Raw genomic sequence first — 20,606 nt, forward strand, 5'->3', positions numbered from 1 at the left:
CCCTGCAGTTCCTGCCTTTCTGTTGACTTTTCCTCTGAGCATCTCCTGGTACAACCAGACGATGGAGACACCACGATCCAAAGCACGGGACCTGGTTACTGCTGTGTCCGTAAAGGAAAACAAAGAGAAGGCTGAGGACTGAAGGCAATAGTTTAAACAAAACACAAGCAAAGAGATGCTATATGAAAGATAAAAAGCCATGAAAAGCTAAAAAAAAAAAAAAAAAAAAAAGAGAGAGAGATGAATGACAGTGATAAAAGAAAGCAATGAGGGGAAAGGAGGAGCAGAGAGAGGTTCTGTCATGTTGGATGAAAGCTGTGCCTACTGGGCAGTGGGCACTGTGTAAAGCCACTGATGCTGCCACCCACACAGCAGGGGTGTGTGAAGGCCCGAAGTTGACCAGATGACACACACACACACACGCACACACACACACACACAGTAATTGTGTAATGTTTCCATTATGAATATGCCACATAATGGAAACAGTGGAACCCTTTTATAATGTACAAACTCTTGCATAGCTCCTAATAAACTGAAAAAAATAAAAAATCAACCTTGGCGGAAACTAGGTGTAGCATAAAGAGGGATCTAAAAGAAAGAGGCAAGCAGAGAATCAGGTGAAGACAGCAGTAGATACATGACAGAGGGCTGGTGCTCGCTTTCGCTCTGTCCTCCAGCAGTAGTGTGTGTATGTAGGCCAGTGTCCCAGGGCACACTTGGCTGGGGTGGCAACAGTTGTAGCCGACAGATTTGCCTCCACGTTGCCTGAGGTCTCACAGTCAGCGATCTGTCTATTGTTTCGTTACCCGGCCCCACCGGATGGCCAGATGACAACAACTCATTCTGAGAGTCTTCGTACTTAAAGAGAAGCGCAACTACTGAATCTGAAACGTGTGAACTTGAAAGGTTTAGACACAAATTAAGTAAGTGTGTGTATTAAGTGAGAAAGGCGACAATGTACAACACAAAGCTTGCAAGAGCTAGGAGAAAAGTATAAGGGCCGTAGCAGGAAGAAGACAAAGAGCTGTCTCATGATTCCAAAAGGAAACCTTGATCAAAAAAGATGTCTGTGGAAATCCTGAGTGGACTGATGTGACCAAAGTGGAACTTTATAGAAGGTGTGTTTCCCTTTCCATCTTTAGAAAAACATGTTTACTGAGATGGTGGTGTGATGGTCTGGGCTGCTTTGCTCCTTCGTGATCTGGACGGCTTGACGTAATTGATGGAAACCTGGATTCTGTTTTCTACGAGAAAATCCTGAAGGAGAATCTCTGGCTATCAGTTCTATTATCTTAAACTTGTGCTCTTTTGAGTGTGTTTCGCTAGTGTGAAAATATTTTGAGTGATGAATATGCATAGAAAAAACAATGGATAAGTTCAGAGTGTCTATTTGTTGGAGAAGAAAAAAAAATCTGGATTCCTAGATTCACCTAAAGTACTGAACGTAATTTCCTCAGGATCAACAAAGTACCACTTAACCTAAGTGAAAACGTTTCATCTCATCTTCATGAACCCAAGAAGGGATGAACTGATGTATAAATTTTGGGCATTACTAATACCATTGTTATGGCCGATCACCAATATTTAGCAATATTATATAGATTTCTGTACTCTTTTGATACCGCTGACTTCACCACTGCTTCTGTGCTTCAGTTACACTCATTGTCACATGACCAAACAAATAATAAATATCGATTGTTAATAGTTCGATTTACCAGATGATACCGATATGTTAAAAAATGACCAATATCAGTCAATATCGATGTTAGTGGCGATATACCGAGCATCCCTACACCCAATTTCATGCATTGCTTAGTCTCGCTGACTAGATGCATAATCACAGCCCAAGGCTGGGTAAAATATTGAAGTATTGGAGGCAAGTTTCCATCAAAAACAGGAGCAAGAGTTTTAAGCACCTACATCCAAGATAAAGCAAATGCAGCATGATACAAACTTAAAGTTTAACGCTTCGGGAATGACGATACAATCAGAAGTAGGAACAGTCTAAATTGCTAGAGTGCTTTTTTTTTTACTTCCTGGACCATTTATCCTTTCTACAATGTATATCTATATAATATTTATAAAGACATTGAAGAACATAAGTTTTTATATTGGCCTTAAACTGGTTTCCACAAATAAATGACAAAGGTTTTAGTCCCATGAAAAGCTAAGTCCACAAACAAGTCAGACAGTCACCAACCATGAGAGAATCAAAGCAATAAAAAATATTATTTAAAAACATAAGTAGGTCTCAACAGATTGAGTGAGACAGACAGAAGCGGAGAGATGGAGGGAGGTGAGGAGCAGGATGGCAGAGAGGGCACTCTGACAGCGAGGAGGGAAGAACGCAGCAAGGTCTCGTCACCGGGCCAACGGGCCCACCACTGTCAACATCATGCCACTCTGCGGTGCACACACACATACGCGCACACGGCTGGCCCACAGCCCTCCCAGCTGCCCTATCCGTAACTGTCTGATTAGTTGTGCTAAGCAGCCCCTCCCCTGCCAACCATGGTGCCATCTGCTACCCAACAACATGGCCGCCGACCAGAGAAGCACACACGCCCATAAACACACACACAGAGATACACAACAAACCCTGTACCTGGCACTGCCCTGCTGCCATTTCTCTCTCTCTCTCACACACACACATTAAACTTCACAGACACAGGTGTAGCCCAAAGGTATCAACACATAACATTCCCCCAAAGAGATGCACACAAACTCATCAAACTGCTCGCAAACACACACATCAACATGCAACCATGCTCTGAGAATGTGCGCACACACGCACACACACCCCAACAGAGTTGCTGCAGAAGGCAGTGCATGTCTGCATGTGGTGACAGAGGTTAGACACTGTTAATGCCAGGTAGCAAGAGCGACGGCGTGTTCAAATGTGTGAGCATTCGCTGGCAGCGCTCGGAGGTTCATTATGGCCCCCGCTCCTCCTGAGCGGCTGCAGCCCGCATGGCGCCCCGGCCCTTTTATTCCGGGCCGTGATTGGACAAGTGCCTCCCGCGGAGTTGGTTTGCAGCAGTTTTGTCGCGCCCAGATTTCGCTCGCTGCTCAAAGCGAGCCTCTGGCGGGACGAGGCATCTGCTGCCTCACCTTCCTCATTTACACTTCTCCGCCCTCGCACACACACTCAGCTCGATTCACCGCCTTTCCAGGCCTCGCTGTCACGAGTCGGAACTGAGGAGGGGGAGAGAAATGAGAACAAAGTCAAGGTGCAGAGTGAGGAGCAGCGTGGCATGTTTAATCGAGTTCTGCGAAGTTTTGTATACGAGGGTCGCAGCAGACGGTCACGAGATCTGTCTCTAAGACTGTCTCTGAGTGTCCATCTTAGGATTTTAGAACCTCAGGGAGAAGAACAGAAATACAAAAATTACTTCTATCTCAAATTGTCATTTTGTTTGTTTCTTCAATACTTTCTTTAATAAACTACATCATTTATCAATATCATCATCATCATATCAACTTCAATGGTTAATCACAAATCAAGCAGCTAACCAACTTGTTTTACTCTTTGATAAAACATTGTGACATCAAAGTGGGAAAAGATATAATCAATGACATTTTATGCCAACAAGAGAAAGGCATCTTAATCAAACCTTTAATGTAATTTCTGCTTTCAAAACTTCATAAACTTTATTTTTTATGCAAAACGTCCAAAATAAAATAGCTGTTTTAGTATGTTGCTTGAAGGACACAAGCCTAGTTCAACCTAAATCTGAAGTAGCAAAATGACACTTTTTATGTCTTTAGATGTGAGCGATTAGTAAGTACATCAAAAACAAAAGTATAAGTGGGTAAAACGTTAAAGGCAAAGTGTGATGTGGCAGCTCAAATATAAAAAAAGTGATATTAACATTTATTAATGTGAAAACTACTGCATTTTATAAGACCTTTGTTCTTTGTTCTCCCGTTTCAGTCAAAAGGTCTCGTTTTTTGACAAGGCAGAAGTTGTAAATAAAAATCTTCCTAATCTGTCCTGCCTAGTAAAATGAAATTAAAAACCAAAAAGTGTAAAGTGCTGACTGGTTATGTGAAAAAAAGAGAAAAATGTTGCTGCTTCCATTCACTACTTCTATGTTTCAGGAATGAGAGGCCTGGCACACAAACATACACATCAGTAAAACAATGCCGATCGGCACTGAAGTAGAAATTACATCACGGATCTGAATGTTGCCAAAATTTATCCTTTTCAATGACAGTTGTTGTGGCAGATGTTTATATGTCACCGTTACAGACAGACTTGGAGACAACTGTGCATTCAAAACCACAGGTAGAGTGCAGGCTTGTTAGGTCACCAAGCTGCTAGAAAACATTGCTCCTGATCTATTCCCCCTCAAATGACCAATCATGTTGACTTCTTCATTTCCATCGTCACCATATGAACTCAAATTCAAGCTAAAGATTTTGTTAATACTAACCTTCTAGCTATGCATAATCCGAATGTGTGCGTAACTTATTTTTTCATATTTCTCAATGTCAGACAAGTTTCATTAATGCAGACCCATCTACTTAACTGGCATTAGGCTTCATTAGCAAGTTCATTTTTCAGCTCTAAATCGGTGAATGAGATTTTATGAATTGTTCTTTTTACTGGAATCCTAAACCTTAAGTTTGGTGAGAGTAACCATCCTAGTAATGTTTTTGACCAGCTCCGTTCTCTGCTGTCACTCTCATGAACATGAATGCCTGATTTCATGGGGATAACAGAACTGGTGGAAGATTTGGTGCCTCGCAGATACCGAACTTATCCCAAACCAAAGTAGGCCGCCAGTCATGAATCCCTAACGCATGCAAATGCACAACCACCACTCGTTTCTATCTGGCATGTGTGGGGACAGAAGTTATGCTGGTCGCTTTTTCAGGACTGCCTTTGGGATGTGCGAACACAACAAAGGGAAGATACGAGGCCGGATGGAAGCAAGAAAAGGAGGAAAGAAAGTAAAGAAAGACTGGAGCAAACAAACAAACCAAACTTTGTAAAGCCCTCTGCTGGGCTGGGGCCGGGACTGGAGCGAGTGTGTGCGCACACGCGAGGCGATGTGAACAGAGTGCTGGAGATTAGGACAGATCCTGGGCTGTCCAACTCACAGCTGGCTGATGATCCAATCCTGGAGCACAGCGCAGCGCACCAGCCGCCGTGGGACCCCCGCGTGCGTGCCTGCATCTGCGGGTGTGTGAGAGCCTATATTAATGCCTGCGTGTGCAGGCATGTGGGTTCAGCTGATGTGCATATCAGAGTCTCTGGAACTGCTCTTGAACAAATACACGTGCAAGTGTGAGTTTGCACAGTGAGGAAGGGAGGGCTAATAAAATTTAAATAGCTGCCTATGCTTCTGTCCACTATTTGGAGGCCAGCTATGATCACTCAGCTCATGAATGGGAAGCAGAATGAAAGAGGGGAGGGAAGGAGTTGCAAAAAGATAATCAAAATCCTGCTTTTGAACTCGGAGGCTGATGAATAGCTTCCAGCTTAGCTGCAGTGGATCTCACACTCCTGCTACAATCCGCACAGCAATGCATACGAGCCCACTAAGGCTACAAAGGCTCAAAAAGGCTTTGTAGATGGCAAGTATGAATAAAGTGAATGTGTTCCCCAAAAACCTTTATAAAAACAGAAATAGAAGATGAAGAACTACAGCATTGCTATGGCAGTAGATCGTGATTGGTTGTGTGTTTAAGGTCGACGTCCTGCAGGAAAGTGAACCTTTTCCATAGTCTCAAGTCTTTTGTCGTTTCGAAGAGGTTTTCTTCCAGGATTTCCCTTTATTTAGCTTAATAAATTTTCCCATTAACTCTGAACAGCTTCACTGAACCTGCTTTAGAAAAACCTCCCCACATCATGATGCTGCCACCACCATGTTTCACTGTGTCAAGGAAAGAGTCATCGCAACATGTGCAGTGTACGTTTTCCTCCAGTTGCAGGATTTTTCATATAGGCTAAATGTTCATTTCAGGCCCCAACTAACCAGATCATTTTCTTTTTCTTCTACATGTTTCTAAAGGTTTTCTTTCTTGTGAAGTCCATTAATGATAGTTATCCTATCAACAAATTCTCCAACCTGAGATGTGGATCTCAACCCCTGAGCCCTTCACACGGGTTTATATGTTTGACCTAATTTTTGTAGGTCTAACATATTTAACGATTTAAATGAAATACATTAAATTTAACTGTTGTGATGTGATAAAATGAAACAGTTTAAGAGATGACTTTCTGATCTGGGCCCTACATTCACTCATTAATGAATCAGTTTCAGGTGGAATGGGATGGTATTACTAAAGATGGGCTAGTTGGACCCTTTCGGGTTAAAGAAGGACCAAAAACAAAAATTAACTTCCAAATCTACTGCCAGCTTTCAAAATACATTTTCCCTCATGCAGTAGGACATAAAATAAAGTCTTCTTTTTTTTCTTTTTTTTTTTAGAAACAACATGATGTTGCACTGTGTTGAATTGCATGATCCCCTTCCTCACCAAACCCAAACCCTGTTAAGAACTTATGGACTTCACTAAAACAGGCGAGTTACAGTGAAGGAAAACAATCCATTACTCTATTCACAGCCTGTGAGCTTCAGGTTGCTGTTGCACAGAAATTTAGTTGACGACACCTTTAGAAACAGAGACTGGATGAACAGAAGCATTTTAATAATTTTTGAAAAGAACGTAGTAGTATCGTAATCCCACTCTCCATTTGTTGCCATATAATTGTGCACACAGATATGTTCCCAACACAGACAAAAACTTTAACTGTTAGGTAACAAAATGAATCCACAAAAATACAACTTACCTAGTTATTGTGCATTGTAAATTTATATAGGGTGTTTAATATGCAATTAAAATGTACTGAATGTAAGATTTGAGACTTGTTCTGTCGATTTATCTAATTAACTCACAAAAATACTCAACTACTAAAAAAAAAATTAACTGGCCAGTCACCGTATAGTTTAAGTGGCTTATGTGCACAAAATGCAAAAAGAAAAGGTAAAACAGCAACACATGGATACAAAATGGGGTTATGTTTCTGAAAAGGTAAACTTGTCCAAGCTCAGGTTTGCGGATTTTGATTGCTGCTATTTCCATATTTAAATGTTGCAATGATTTGTTTAAAACACAAGAATAATAAGTTGTTAAAAGAGAAATATTTCAATATAAATTAAAATTAGAAGTGGCTTTTGCTTATAATGACTAAAATTGAATTTTAATGGCTACATGCAAGGCCAAGTCAACAGCTGTCAAACACCTAGTATGCGTCTGAGGACAGATAAAACTATAAACTCTCTCATGCACATACTGACACACGCGGCGTAAAACGCTTCAGTACAGTGGCTCCTCCAATGCAGGTCAAAGTCATTGTGTTTGCCACATTAATATGCACATCATTCTCCACAGCTGGTGGAAAAATCACACACCCACACTCTCACACACACCGTTCGTTTCAGGCTTTAAACACACAAGAGCCCACCATGGAGCCAATGTGTAAGTGCTGGCAAGCTGACAGACCAACACACTTTAGCACAGATTAGAGCAAGAAGCTGAAACGGACATTGACACACACGCACCAACACACAAGCGCACACAGATCACGCAAACTAGCACCCCACAGCCCCCAGCACCGCGGGACACTTCTGCCACATCTGTGCCCATCTCACACACGTCGGCTGTGGGCAACGGGGGCGAGACAGAGACCTGAGTGGCTGGCGTGGTCTGGCAGAGCTTGGCAGGGAATGGTGAGGGGGAAACAGAAGCCGGCAGAGGACAGGAGAAACACAGAGAAAAGAAAGAAAAGAAAAGGACAGAAAAGAAAAGGAAAGGAGAGAAAGGAAAGGAAAATGAAGAGGAAGGGGAAGGAGAAGGGCAAAGAAAAGGAGAGGGAAAAATGTGCAATAGTTCAAGTGAAATAATTATTCCTTTTATTTTAACCATAGGAGAGGTTTAAATTATTAAGGAGCGTGAGGAAGTATCTCAAAACCTTAAAACCATTGAGCTGAAAGAGAAAAATACAGATAATCATTCAGATAAATATGTGGAATAAACATCTAAAACAATATCTGAGGAATTAGGAGGTAAGAAAAAAATACAGAAAATATGAAAAATATGAGGAAAACAGACAGAGAGCGCCGGTAGCGCCCGCAGCGAGGACGGGTGCAGAGCTCAGGCGGGTGGCACGGAGGCCAGGCTGTCCAGTGACCATCAGCCGCGCTGTTGTGCTTGTGTGTGTTGAGGCGTGTGTGTGTGCACGCCAGGGATAGGAGAAAGGCTTAGGCGACATTTTGGCTCTGCTGGAGCTGCTGCTGGGCTGGGCACTGGCCTGGTGGCACGAAGCGGTGTGTGTGCGTGTGTCTGAGCGTGTTTATTGCATTATGTTGTGGCATGCTTAACAGGATTAGAGGTGACCTAGTGAGGTCCAGTTGGTACCGGGACCGCCACACAGCGGCGCGCATGCACATTTGTGTGTGTGTGTGGCTCATATAATAGGATTAACCGTTACCTGGTGCGGTACAGTTGGTGTGCTGGTCTGAACTGGACTGGGCTGAGCTGGGCAGGAGCTGGGCAGAGAGGAGTGCTGTGTGCCCATGAGTGTGTGTGTGTTTGTGTGAGTGTGGTGGCATGTATAATAGGATTAGGTACTACCTGGTGAGGTGCAGTTGGCGCTGGGCATTTGCCAGCTGTTCTTCCAGGCTCAGAGCTTTGGACTGCCATTGGCTCCCAACCCTTTGGGCCGCCTCCAAACGCTGCCGACAGCAAACCAGCTCTGAGCTCAGACTTTCCACTTCCTGTCCCACAGAGAGGGAAGAAGAGGAGTTAGCGGAGGTGGAGAAATCTTTCACAACAAGTAAACAGTAAACAGTAAACCAAGATTACAATCTCGTGAAGACTTGGTAAGTCAAGAAAACAAATAATGGTGTTACGATGCACATATTTCATAACAAACAAACAAATAAAGCAATAGATGATTTTTACCAAAACTATTTAACTTCCAACTCCCAAAATAACACAGGAAGAAAACTGTGATCAGGATTAGAGATAAACTAAAAAGTATAAATTATAAATGTATAAAGTAGAAATAAAGAGAGTATAGACTAGGCGGAAAGTACTTGATGTCCATGCATATGGTGGATAAACACAAAATCACTGTTAGAGAAGATGTCTGTTCACAAACTGCTGTGTCCAAGCCTATAAAAGGAAAGTTGTATGGTAGGAAAACATGGATAGTTATGTCCGGAGGAACACTGGAGAGGCAAACAATCCATGTTGCCTGAGGTCTACAGAGAGACATTTCTGATGATTTAGGAAACGATGTCATCTGCTGTTGTTGGTCCTCTATGTTTGATCGGGTTCACAGTCAAAGCAGCCGTCTAACAGAGTATTACAGAGCATTTCATGATTCCCTCTACTGACAACCTTTATGGGATTCTGATTTAGTTTTCCAGCTGGGCTTAACACCTGCCCACACTGCCAAAGGTACCAACACCTGCTTTAAGCATAACAATGTTACTGTGCTTGATTAACCAACAAGACACACACTTTTGAGAAGCTATAAAGCAATTTCAAGGGGAAGACGTGAAATCAACCGTGAGCACCTTTTACATTGAACTACTGAAATAAATTAACTTCTTGCTGATAGCCTATTATTTTAAGATTAACCTTGAATTTTATGCACAACAATATTCAAAATTTCAAAAATAATTACATGCTATCCCCTGGATGAGTTATTATGGTGACTGTGGCTTTGTGGGTTGAGTAGTCGTCTTGCTATTGGAAGGTTGTAGGTTTGATTCCTCCTGTCGCACATGTCGATGTGCCTCTGGGCAAGACACTTAACCCTAAATTGCCTACCGATTAGTATACAAATGTGTGTGCGTTTGTGAGTGTGAATGGGTGAATGTGACTCTAGTGTAAAGTGCTTTTAGTGGCCAAATGTTTGGAAAAGCGCTAGATAAGTTCAGTCCACTTACCGTTTTATGCTACAACTATTAGTTAAAATGATAAATTATTTTAATTTATCTGCTGTTAAAACAACAGATATAAAACAATAAATTCAGAGGCTGGATGAAAACTTACCTGTGCAGCTTTTTCCTTCTGCCTGCTCGTCTTGGCCTTCAGCTCTCTGAGCTCTCGCTCAGCCTCCTCTTTCTTCAGGCTGGCATTGCTAAGCTGATACCGCAGATCCATACATACCTGGAGAAGACAGCAAAACAATCAGGTTTTACAATACCACCACTGATTTATAATTAACTGGTTTCAAACTACCTTGCAATACCTCTGCTTTTAATATGCTTTGACTAGGTCACCAGACCTTGACATGTATTATACAGCTTTCCTCACTACAGCTCTCTGACCTATATAGGACTATATTGCAATACTTTTACCTCTCATCTCATCGAGATGCTTCAATAAACACAACTAAAATTTTACCTAAATACATCAAAACTTAAAATGATTTAATTCTTCACCATTGTATTCGAGCGCAAAACTGACACTAAAACAGATGTTCTGCTGCCATCTACTGGAAACACGAGAACATTACAAGTAAACGCTGCTGGTTTCATCCGAGTGTTGAGCATTGAGACCTCCTTCCCTTGATGGTTATGCAGTATAACCATCGTTTAATCCGGAAAAATGACCAGCACCAAATGTGGGTTTCAGTCTTTCTGCTGTATTGTGCTAAAGTTAAAGAAGTCTGACGACGTTCTATGTTTCACCTCAACTCAAACTCCATCTGCACTGCTTTCTGTAAAAATGTGAAGAGTGAATGAAGTTTTTCTCAAACAAATAAATCAGTCCACCTTGGCATTGTCTTGTTCCTGATTGGTCAGCTTGCTGAGCGTATCTTCCAGCTGATTGGTCAGTGAACTCCTGTCTCTGTGAGCTCGGTCCAGCTGCCCCTCCAGCTCGGCTACCTGCTGAGACAGGCTGGACGCCTACAACACAGTAACAGTAATCTTAAATAACGTTTAAATACATAATTTGAATATGAAATATGAAATGATGTCTTCATATTAAACATTGCAATGACATACTTCAACAGAATTTATTGAGATTTGTAATGGATGAATGAACACATGGTAAAATGCTTATTTTATTGTGGGATGAATTCATATTCAGCACTTTGAGTCAATGGTTTGTTGAATCACCTCTTGGTATATATTTGTACTTTTCACATCTTCAAAGTCATGTATCATTTTCCTCTTGATAACTACAGTATGTTATGACCCATCACACCGAATCACAATAAAATACACTGACGTATTTGACTTCAAGATGTACCGTTTGTGCTAGCTCTTCTTTTTGTTTGCGTGCCTCAGCCCGGCCCTCCTCTCGGGCCTCCGCCATCTTGGCCCGCACTGCATGCGCCTCTCTGTCCAGCTGTTCCCTCTGTCGCGCCAGCTCCCTGGATAATTGCTCACACTGCATCTCCACCTAGTCGAGTGCAAACGGATGCAGAGAGCTTGTCAGGAGTGGTGGAGATAGAATATATTTGCAGATAACTCAGAGATAGTATATTAAAGAATATCCAGAATGAATCCATGTGAAAAGCTACTGACCCTAGTTTTTTGTAGATTGGCTTCTTCGGCTATCTCCACAGCCTGTTTGACCTGCAGGCAGGCTGACCACTCTCTCTGCTGGGCCTCTTGTTGACTCGCCCGCACCGCACGCAGAGCTGCCAGCAATTCATCCCGTTCCCTGACGCACACAAACGAAACAACATGAGCACCACGAGCTCTTTCTCGTAGTGTCGGCCTGGTTGAGCTAACTTTGCTTTACTTTGTGAGCCTGTCAATAGCCTGCACATGCAGATTTGCATGAGTTCCAGCCACCACCGCTTCATGCTGCGCACACTGCAGACACAACCCGGCTACACGGGCAGCTCCATCGGCCTTCAACGCTTCTGCAACCTGCTGCTCTTTGTGTCTCAGACGAACCTTCACCTCCTCACACTCCTTCTGACTCACTGAGAGATCCTTTCTGTTAACAGAAGCAAAACGTATAAAAAGGTCAAAGGAAATGATGAGGGCGAATATGCTACATTCTTCTTTATGATGCATCAAGCTGACCTGAGAGAGATGAGTTGAGCCTCCAAGCTTTCAGTCTGGGCCTGGTGGATCACTTTTAACTGCTCCTTTATCAGTGTGTGATGGGACAGAAACTGAGTCAGGAGATGATGCTTGTATAACAATCTTCCAGTGAAAACATGCAGCAATTTCGATGCAAAATTAGCAAAAAATACAAAGCCCCCCCCCCACAAAAGAAAATTAACTACCATATGACTCAACACCTTCTAAAGCTCTGCTATGAACCACAAAGACTCCACCGTGTGTCACACAGTTGAACTTTACAGCATTCTGACGACAAAGGGATTAAGCCACTGCTGACTGATTGTATTAGACTTAAGTAAAAAAGTATTTGCTCCCTTTCAGATCTCTTTTTTTTGCCACACTTTTGCATTTTAGATCAAGAATTTTTTTTAACATTAGACTAGTAAGACTTGAGTAAATACAAAAAGCAGTTTTTAAATAAGGATTTGATTGACTTAAGGGGGGGAAAGCTAGCTAAACCAACCAGGCTCTGTGTGGAAAAAGGAATAAACTACACTTGTCAGGTCATCGATTAACTTTTAAAATTTGTTAGAAAGCTGAGTTCAATTTCACTGACCACACCCAGCTGACAACTACAAGATTTTGCAAATAGTGAGTTAGACAATAAAACTTGGTTGGTGATCTAAAAGATTTCAGTGTGACATAAAAGCAAAAATAGAAGCAGTGGGTAAGGAGGCAAAACCCTTTTTGAAAGTATTTCTATGGTTCATGTGGACTGCTTTATGTTGTTGAAGAGGCTTCCCTTTAAGATGCAAAAAAGGCTAAAGCATCTTTTGATGGACTTGTAAAGTTTAAAAGTAACTGGAAAACAGAAGAGAACACGATATGTGTCCTTACCAGGTCATTTTTCCAGGTGTTATGCTCCGTTTTTGAGGTTATCAAGTTGTTGTTTTGCACCTAAAGAAGCCAACAGGAAACATAATGAAGCCTCTAACTAATATTTTTTCATTATTTTTAAACAATCAGGATGATAATTATTATTATATTACCATAGAATTATGGATTGGATAATCTTTCAGAGACTGATCCGCGATCCCGGATTTGAGCTCAGACTGCAGCTTCTCATTTTCAACCACCACCACTCTGATCCGCTGCTTCAGTCCCTGCAGCTCCTCCTATGACACAGTGAGTGCACAGTAAACTGGTCAAAACTTAGGCAAATTAGGGGCGTGCTGTGGTGCCGCAGGGGGTTAGCACGCCCCACGTTTGGAGGCCTTAGTCCTCGACGCGGACGTCGCGGGTTCGACTCCCAGTCCCGACGACCTTTGCCGCATGTCTTCCCCCCTCTCCTCCCCCTCCTTCCTGTCTGCCTACTGTCGAAAAAATACGAGCCACTAGCGCCGCAAAAACTCTTCGGAGAAAAAAATGGGAAAAAAAAAAAACTTAGGCAAATTTGATTTTTTTAAAATTACATTTAATATTATATATAAGCATTATAAGATATGTATAACACCTTCAAACAAATGCCATATTTATCATTGGAGTATAACTATTTTATTAAATGCAGCCTTTTGAGCATGTAGGGAAAAATATATTTCACAATATGACATAATTGTTTTGTGTGCCAAGACAAAAGTCGCCTGCATAAGATATTACCGACAGTCTCAGTAACTGTTCCCCTTAGTGAATTTGTAAAGCAAAAAAAATATATATATATACACAATTATTCCTCGACTGAAAAATTGTGCCGAAATAAAAGGTTGGATTACAAGTGTGAGATTATTGTATTGTCTTAAAAGGTAAACTTACATTAAGGATTTTGTAAATTTTTTTTAGCACAAACCTTGCAGAACTTTACTTCAGCTTCCAGGTGCTGAATGTACTCAGACTGGTCATAATTCATTGGAACCAAGTCCCGAAAGGCTGGTAAACTGGACCTGCCATCCAGGCGCACTTTCTAAGGAGAAGAAAGACAAAACAGACTCATACAGTGAAGCACCAGCAGAGTGCTTTTTATTTTATTCTAATAAACACTTCATATTAGGGACTAAGGTCTGTAATGATTTAATGATACATGTCTACCTTAGATGGAGATTGCTTCCCTGAAGGGGATAAAGAGGTAGGGATTTCTCTGCCTTGCTTCAACAGGAGGCTCTTCAGCTGGTTAACTGCACACACAACAAACAAAACAAAGCTTTCAGTTCAGCTCCAACAACATGACCATGAGCAGGTACAATCTGAAGTGGTGCGCTTCAAGTACAATGTCGATGGCAGACAGCAAATTGACAGTGTAATAGTGACTCACCTGCTTCACTCTGAGTCTTGTGACTCCATGCTGTCTTGTCCTCCTCAGGGAAGACGTCACCTGCAGCGGGTCGGACATCCTCTTCATCAGGGTCCAGCTGGTCCAGAGCACCGCTCAGCTGTTGGAGGCTCTGGTTTGCTCGTTCTGAAGTCAGTATAAACACAAAGGTAAAAAATATTTATTTATAGAAAATACAAATAGAAAATACAGGAGACTTTAGAAGCTGAAGGAAAAACAAAAATGTCACTATCCTTCTGGATGGTTAAAAGGGACTAAAGTACCACAACTCAGAGAATAAATAAGTTAATAAATAATAATCAACCCATTCTCACTCCCAACTCGTCATATATTGACGCATTGGACGATCCGTCCTCGTCACATGTTGATGCGCAGGGTACCCCTTTCACGTCAATATGTGACGCAAGGGGTTTTACCCTATGCCTTACCATAATTTTTGCCCTAAACCTAACCAAATCATCGGGTTTTGAAGGTTCGGCAGCGGTTTCTAGAACCCTTCGAGTCAATAATCCACGTAAAACATGTGACCTACCCAAACCGTCAACATGTGACGCTGAAGGACCCTGCACATTTGGAAATGTCTATTTTAAGTACATAAAAATAAAAGTACAATTATCAGAATTTGTCAATAGATTATTAAATAAAAAGAATATAACTTAAATGTGGGGAAAAATAAAATGTCAGATAATATTATTGTTTAAATATTATCCTTACAGTATAGTATTCAGTATTTCAATTTCAATTATTTATCATTGAAAGATTATTATACTGCTAATAAATATACACTGAACATGTAGAGAATTAAATGTGTTATTCTTTCTTTCCAACTTTAATATTGTACCTAGTTGGAAAAACATAAATCCTTAAATATGAATAAGTATGGATAAATAAGTTTATTTACTCTATGTTTATATCTGAAGAATGTGATTATAATTCATTCCAAGACTGAAATAAGACGAAATGAGATCGGAATATCATTATTAATGATAATTATCAGTATTAATGATAATAATTAATGTTATTATTAAGTCATGCCTACAAATTAAAGAAGTCATGGGATTTTTTCAAATATATGAGTTCATATACAGTATTTGGAAAATTATTCACCCAGCTCCTCTAAGCTCGTATTGATTCAAGACGTCGCATTTTCTGAAAAGAGCTTTGTTTTTTTGCAATGAGAAAAGGCTTTTAATTAATCCCTATTTTCGTGGGATTAAAAAGTATTTTACATCCTCTAAGCAACTGACGCCAAACATGAACAGATATCTCACTTTGAACTCATATTTGTGCTTAACAACAGCTAAAGCCTAAAATATTTGCTCAGATATTGTGGCCAAGCAAACCTCCTCGTATTCAACTGCCATGAACTCTGCTTTATAAATAAACGCAGAGCAGTAATTAGCCTTTTAACACATTAACAACATTTTTGGCTGCTACTTAGGGAGTTAGCAAACGCGGCTCAGCAAAGTGTTAGCTTACGTCTCAGCTCCTTTCGCTTGGCTCCCAGCTGCTCTCCCTCTTCTTCATCCGAGTCAAAAGGTTTCATTGAAATATTACCGTCAATAAACCACATTCAGACAGTCAATAAACCTGCTAGGCTACACACAACAACCCAACAACAGCCATCATTCCCAACACGTCATAACGGTAACCAAGGCTCACGAAGGCGGTGTTTGTTATTACACACTGGCTTTTTTTACAAAAACGGTATTCTTTCATTTATATGACAGTCGACAACCCCGCCCCTCCCGAATCATCACAGTGTGCTGTCGTTCTATAAATGAAGCATCCATCTTCTGGCGCGCTGAGGTTCCCACTTCCGTAAACTCGAAGTAATGATGGGAGTTGTAGTACTGTCAGCTCGCTGAAAGTCTACAGATTATGTGCCAATATAGAATAGAATAGAAGTACTTTATTCATCCCAGCAGGGAAATTACTTAAGAAAGTCTCTAATATTTTTCTAGGTTAAATGTGTGTTAAAAAGAGCGACTTAAACCTTGCAAAATATCAGAATTACAGAAGCCTACGGACCAGAACCACCAGGCACCGGAACAGCTTCTTCCCCACAGCTGTCACGCTTTTGAACGCCTCCTGACATAAAACATAAACTATAAGGACTGTACTCCCCTATCCTCTCATACAACAATAACACATGGACTATCCTCACACACACACACACACATCACGGACTGTTTTCTTCACACACACATACAACCTGTAAATTTGATCTGCCATTATTTATCTTGTATTATATTATATACATATATAATTTATTCCCTAACATTCTGTATATTCTGTATAATCTGTGCATATATCTCCCATATTTATATTTATACACAATATCTATATCTCTTTGCTATAACCCCTTATAGTCCATACATACATAGTCTTGTACATCTGTAAATAAATATTCATATCTCGTAGAGCACTTCTGGATAGATGCAAACTACATCTCGTTGCTTGTACTTGTGACAGTGCAATGACAATAAAGTTGAATTCTATTCTATTCTATTTTATTTAAATAAGCTTTTATTTAGATGGAAACGTGTTCTGGCTTATGTTTGCTTGCTTTTATTGAAGTTAACATATGTTTTCAACTTTTCTTAAATTTTGCACAGTGACACCACCACAGGTATGATGGCTTCAAAGTGACATTGCTCCATAATAAACATTTACATTTAAACTGTTGAATAATACAATAGAAATGCAAGTTGCTTGGGCTGTGTCTCAGTGTTGCCCTGTAACGTACTGGTGAGGCGTTCAGGGTGTTCCCTATGGACTGATGCACCGTCCTCCATACTATCTCATCTCGCCCATGTGGATACACAGTAGCTCTCATGTGAAGACAGTGACAGGTTGGAATAAATCTGAAAGTCTTCTTTTCCCAGTGCCTCCAAGTGGTAAAAAAAAGACCGCCTTTTCAACAAACGTGAAGGATTTCTGTTTAAGTAAATGTTTGATAAAAGAAAAAGTTGATTTAGTAACACTAAAAAATCGTAGTCTAAGTGCAATTTCGGTAGAGGCAAAAAAAAAAAAAAAGAGCTTAGAGTATTTATGTTTTAGGAAACTGAGTTGTCCAACATCAGCTATAAGAGTAGACTTGCACATTTTTTATCGTTCCATCTTACAATAAGTCAATAGGGGGCGCCATCACATTTATACCTTTAACTGCAAAAGTGATTGCTGATGGCAGGAAATGCTGTGTTGCCTTGTGTGATTGGTGAGGAACGCTTCTAAATCAAACACTGACAAGCTGGCTGAGAGAGTAAAGATAATCTGAACAACTGTTGTCTTTTGAGAAAGAAGATCCACAGTCTGCTTCTAGAGAACCAACCACACAGGACTCGGAGCCGGTTCTTGCTCTGTATGGACTATGCGAATGAATAAGCCGCCACCAGCCAGCAGGGGGCGCCAAAGCTAAATGTTCAATCTCCAATGAGAATTAAAATGAGCCATACTTGCATATAATGGTTGGTTGTTTTTTTGGGTTTTTAAAAAAAAAATTGTATCTGTTATATTTATGATGTAAAATTCAACTGAGAAAGAAAACAAATCTGTTAGAAAAAGTTGCAATGACCTGGTTGCATAATAATGCACACCCTACTTGGACTTTGTTGAAGCTTTTGACTCAGTTTCAGTAGTAAATCTTCTTTTGAAAAAGATTTTCGGCTTCCTACATAAGATGACAATACTGTGCAAAGCTTTCCAAAACTCTCAGACTGTGAATCAATAGCTTATTCGCAGTCTTCTCCAGGTAACATGGACTCTAGCTGGGCTTAAATTGTTTTGCTCAAACATATATACTTTTTTTTTAATCTCACCTGCTCAACAGAATGTTACTGAAATAGGGAAAACAATCAGAATTCTGTGAGAAACGGATCTGTAAATCACTCTTGATCTGATGTATTTAAGAATATTGCATAATATACAATTTTGGGGGTTCATCATCTTTTTGAATGTGTGCACGCGTGTGTGTGTACACTACATATACATATGTTTTCTTAGTACTTTGCTATTGTGCAGGATAAAGGTCACACTACATGAAGAAAAAGTTTTGAAATGTCTTATGTAATGTCATTTCAAATGTATTTTTTCTACATTGCAAAACTTGCCATTTTGACAGGGATTGTGACTGTGCTCTCCACCCACAGAAAAATCTAAAGGTCAAGACCAAAATACTTTTTAAATACAGGCTGACAAGTGAATGTTTTATTGTTTTAGCAGTTTCATAATTGTAAACAGAAGTTGGTTATTGTATTTATTTCCTGACTAAATACAATATTAGTTTTGCAATTTAGTTTTGCCCAGGTCACCCTCACAGCTGGAAACAGCCCTGCTTGTAGCAACTAATTATGTAAAAACAGCTCATATCAACACCTGCCAACAGTACAATAATTTTGGCCATTATGTATGAACATTTAAATACCAAAATAACCTGTTTATAAGTATAATGTAGTCATAAATTCTTACGTTTAGTTGTTTTGACATGCCAACCAACCATCTGTATGTCCGTCTGTCTATCCCTTGTCCATGCCTTTGCAGGGTTGGTGTCTATTTCCAGCCGCCATTGGGAAAGAGGTGGGGTAAACCTTGCACAGGTGTCCGGACCATTCCAGGGCAACATAGAGACACACAGACTAGTTAACCTCGAAGTCATGTGTAGGATTGGAACCCATGACCACTGTGCAGACTGTGCTTTGTTTTGTAAATTCATAATTTCATGTGAGAACACATATTGCGGAGTGTTACACAGTTAAAAAAACCAAAAAACCCTGGATGACTAAGGAGGTACGTGAAATGCTAAAAGCACGGAACTCAGCCTTCAAGTCTGGCGACAAGGAGGCACTGAGGACAGCGAGAGCCAACTTGAACCGTGCTATCAGGTTAGCAAAACGAACCCACAGTCGAAAAATACAGGAGTTCTTCCACGACACCAGCAACACCAGAAGTATGTGGCAAGGCATAAAGGCGATCACAGATTACAATCCATCCTCCCCCCCAGTGGGTGAAGTTGATGCTGACTTTCTAAATGGACTCAATAACTTCTTTGGGAGGTTCGAGGCACTGAACAGTACTCCGGCAAAGAAAACTGTTCCCCACCAGGAAGAGGAGGCACTCTGCCTGGACACAGCCGATGTGTTGAAGACTCTGAAAAGAGTCAACCCACGGAAGGCCCCAGGCCCCGACAACATACCTGGGCGGGTGTTCAGGGAATGCGCAGGTCAGCTGGCTGGTGTCCTAACAGACATTTTTAACACCTCACTGGACCAAGCCACAGTGCCAGCCTGTCTCAAAACTGCCTCCATCATTCCGGTGCCGAAGAAACCTCAAGTCACCTCTTTCAACGATTACCGGCCTGTGGCACTGACTCCCATCATGATGAAGTGCTTTGAAAGGCTGGTAAAAGAACACATCGTCTCCAGACTCCCCTCCACATTCGACCCGTTCCAGTTTGCCTACCGCCGAAACCGCTCCACTGAGGACGCCATCTCCTCCGCCCTACACCTGAGCCTGGCTCACCTGGAGGAGAAGAACACTCATGTGCGGATGTTGTTCCTGGACTTCAGCTCAGCGTTCAACACAATCATCCCACAGCATCTGGCAGGAAAACTGGGACACCTGGGCTTCAGCACCCCCCTGCGAAACTGGCTGCTAGACTTCCTCACCGACAGACCTCAGTCAGTCCGGATCGGACAACACACCTCCGATGTCATCACCCTCAGCACAGGCTCCCCTCAGGGCTGCGTCCTGAGCCCTCTGCTGTTCACTCTGATGACACACGACTGCGTCCCCAGGTTCGCCACCAACCACATCGTGAAGTTCGCGGACGACACAACGGTGGTGGGCCTCATCAGAGACGACAATGACCTGGACTACAGAGAGGAGGTGGAGCAGCTGGTGGACTGGTGCAGAGACAACAGCCTGATCCTGAACGTTGACAAGACGAAGGAGATGATCGTCGACTTCAGGAAGAACCGGCCCAGCCACGCTCCACTGCTCATCAACAGCTCGGCTGTGGAGGTGGTCAGCAGCACCAAATTCCTGGGGGTGCACATCACTAACGACCTCACCTGGACTGTGAACACCACGTCTCTGGCCAAGAGGGCACAGAAACGTTTGTATTTCCTGCGGAGGATGAGAAGAGCACACCTGCCCCCGCCCATCCTCAAGACTTTCTACAGAAGCACCATAGAGAGCATTCTGACCAGCTGCCTCTCTGTGTGGTG

General features: G+C 41.6%; 1 protein-coding gene across 1 annotated transcript in view; it reads right to left on the reverse strand.

The window, feature by feature from the left end:
* sdccag8 (SHH signaling and ciliogenesis regulator sdccag8) overlaps positions 1-16,463 on the reverse strand; it is a 48,684-nt gene extending 32,221 nt beyond the window's left edge. Inside the window, exons 1-13 of the mRNA XM_032552557.1 lie at positions 15,859-16,463; positions 14,362-14,505; positions 14,139-14,224; positions 13,900-14,013; positions 13,106-13,231; positions 12,954-13,013; positions 12,075-12,139; positions 11,785-11,985; positions 11,565-11,703; positions 11,287-11,439; positions 10,806-10,940; positions 10,081-10,197; positions 8,650-8,792 (exon numbers count right to left, since the gene is read on the reverse strand). Coding sequence (XP_032408448.1) covers positions 8,650-8,792; positions 10,081-10,197; positions 10,806-10,940; positions 11,287-11,439; positions 11,565-11,703; positions 11,785-11,985; positions 12,075-12,139; positions 12,954-13,013; positions 13,106-13,231; positions 13,900-14,013; positions 14,139-14,224; positions 14,362-14,505; positions 15,859-15,952 — 1,577 coding nt within the window. The 5' untranslated portion in view covers positions 15,953-16,463. The remainder of the gene's footprint in view (positions 1-8,649; positions 8,793-10,080; positions 10,198-10,805; positions 10,941-11,286; positions 11,440-11,564; positions 11,704-11,784; positions 11,986-12,074; positions 12,140-12,953; positions 13,014-13,105; positions 13,232-13,899; positions 14,014-14,138; positions 14,225-14,361; positions 14,506-15,858) is intronic.
* Positions 16,464-20,606: the final 4,143 nt, after the last annotated feature.

The sequence above is a fragment of the Xiphophorus hellerii genome, chromosome 22 (genome assembly GCF_003331165.1).
Source record: "Xiphophorus hellerii strain 12219 chromosome 22, Xiphophorus_hellerii-4.1, whole genome shotgun sequence".
NCBI classification, from domain to species: Eukaryota; Metazoa; Chordata; class Actinopteri; order Cyprinodontiformes; family Poeciliidae; genus Xiphophorus; species Xiphophorus hellerii.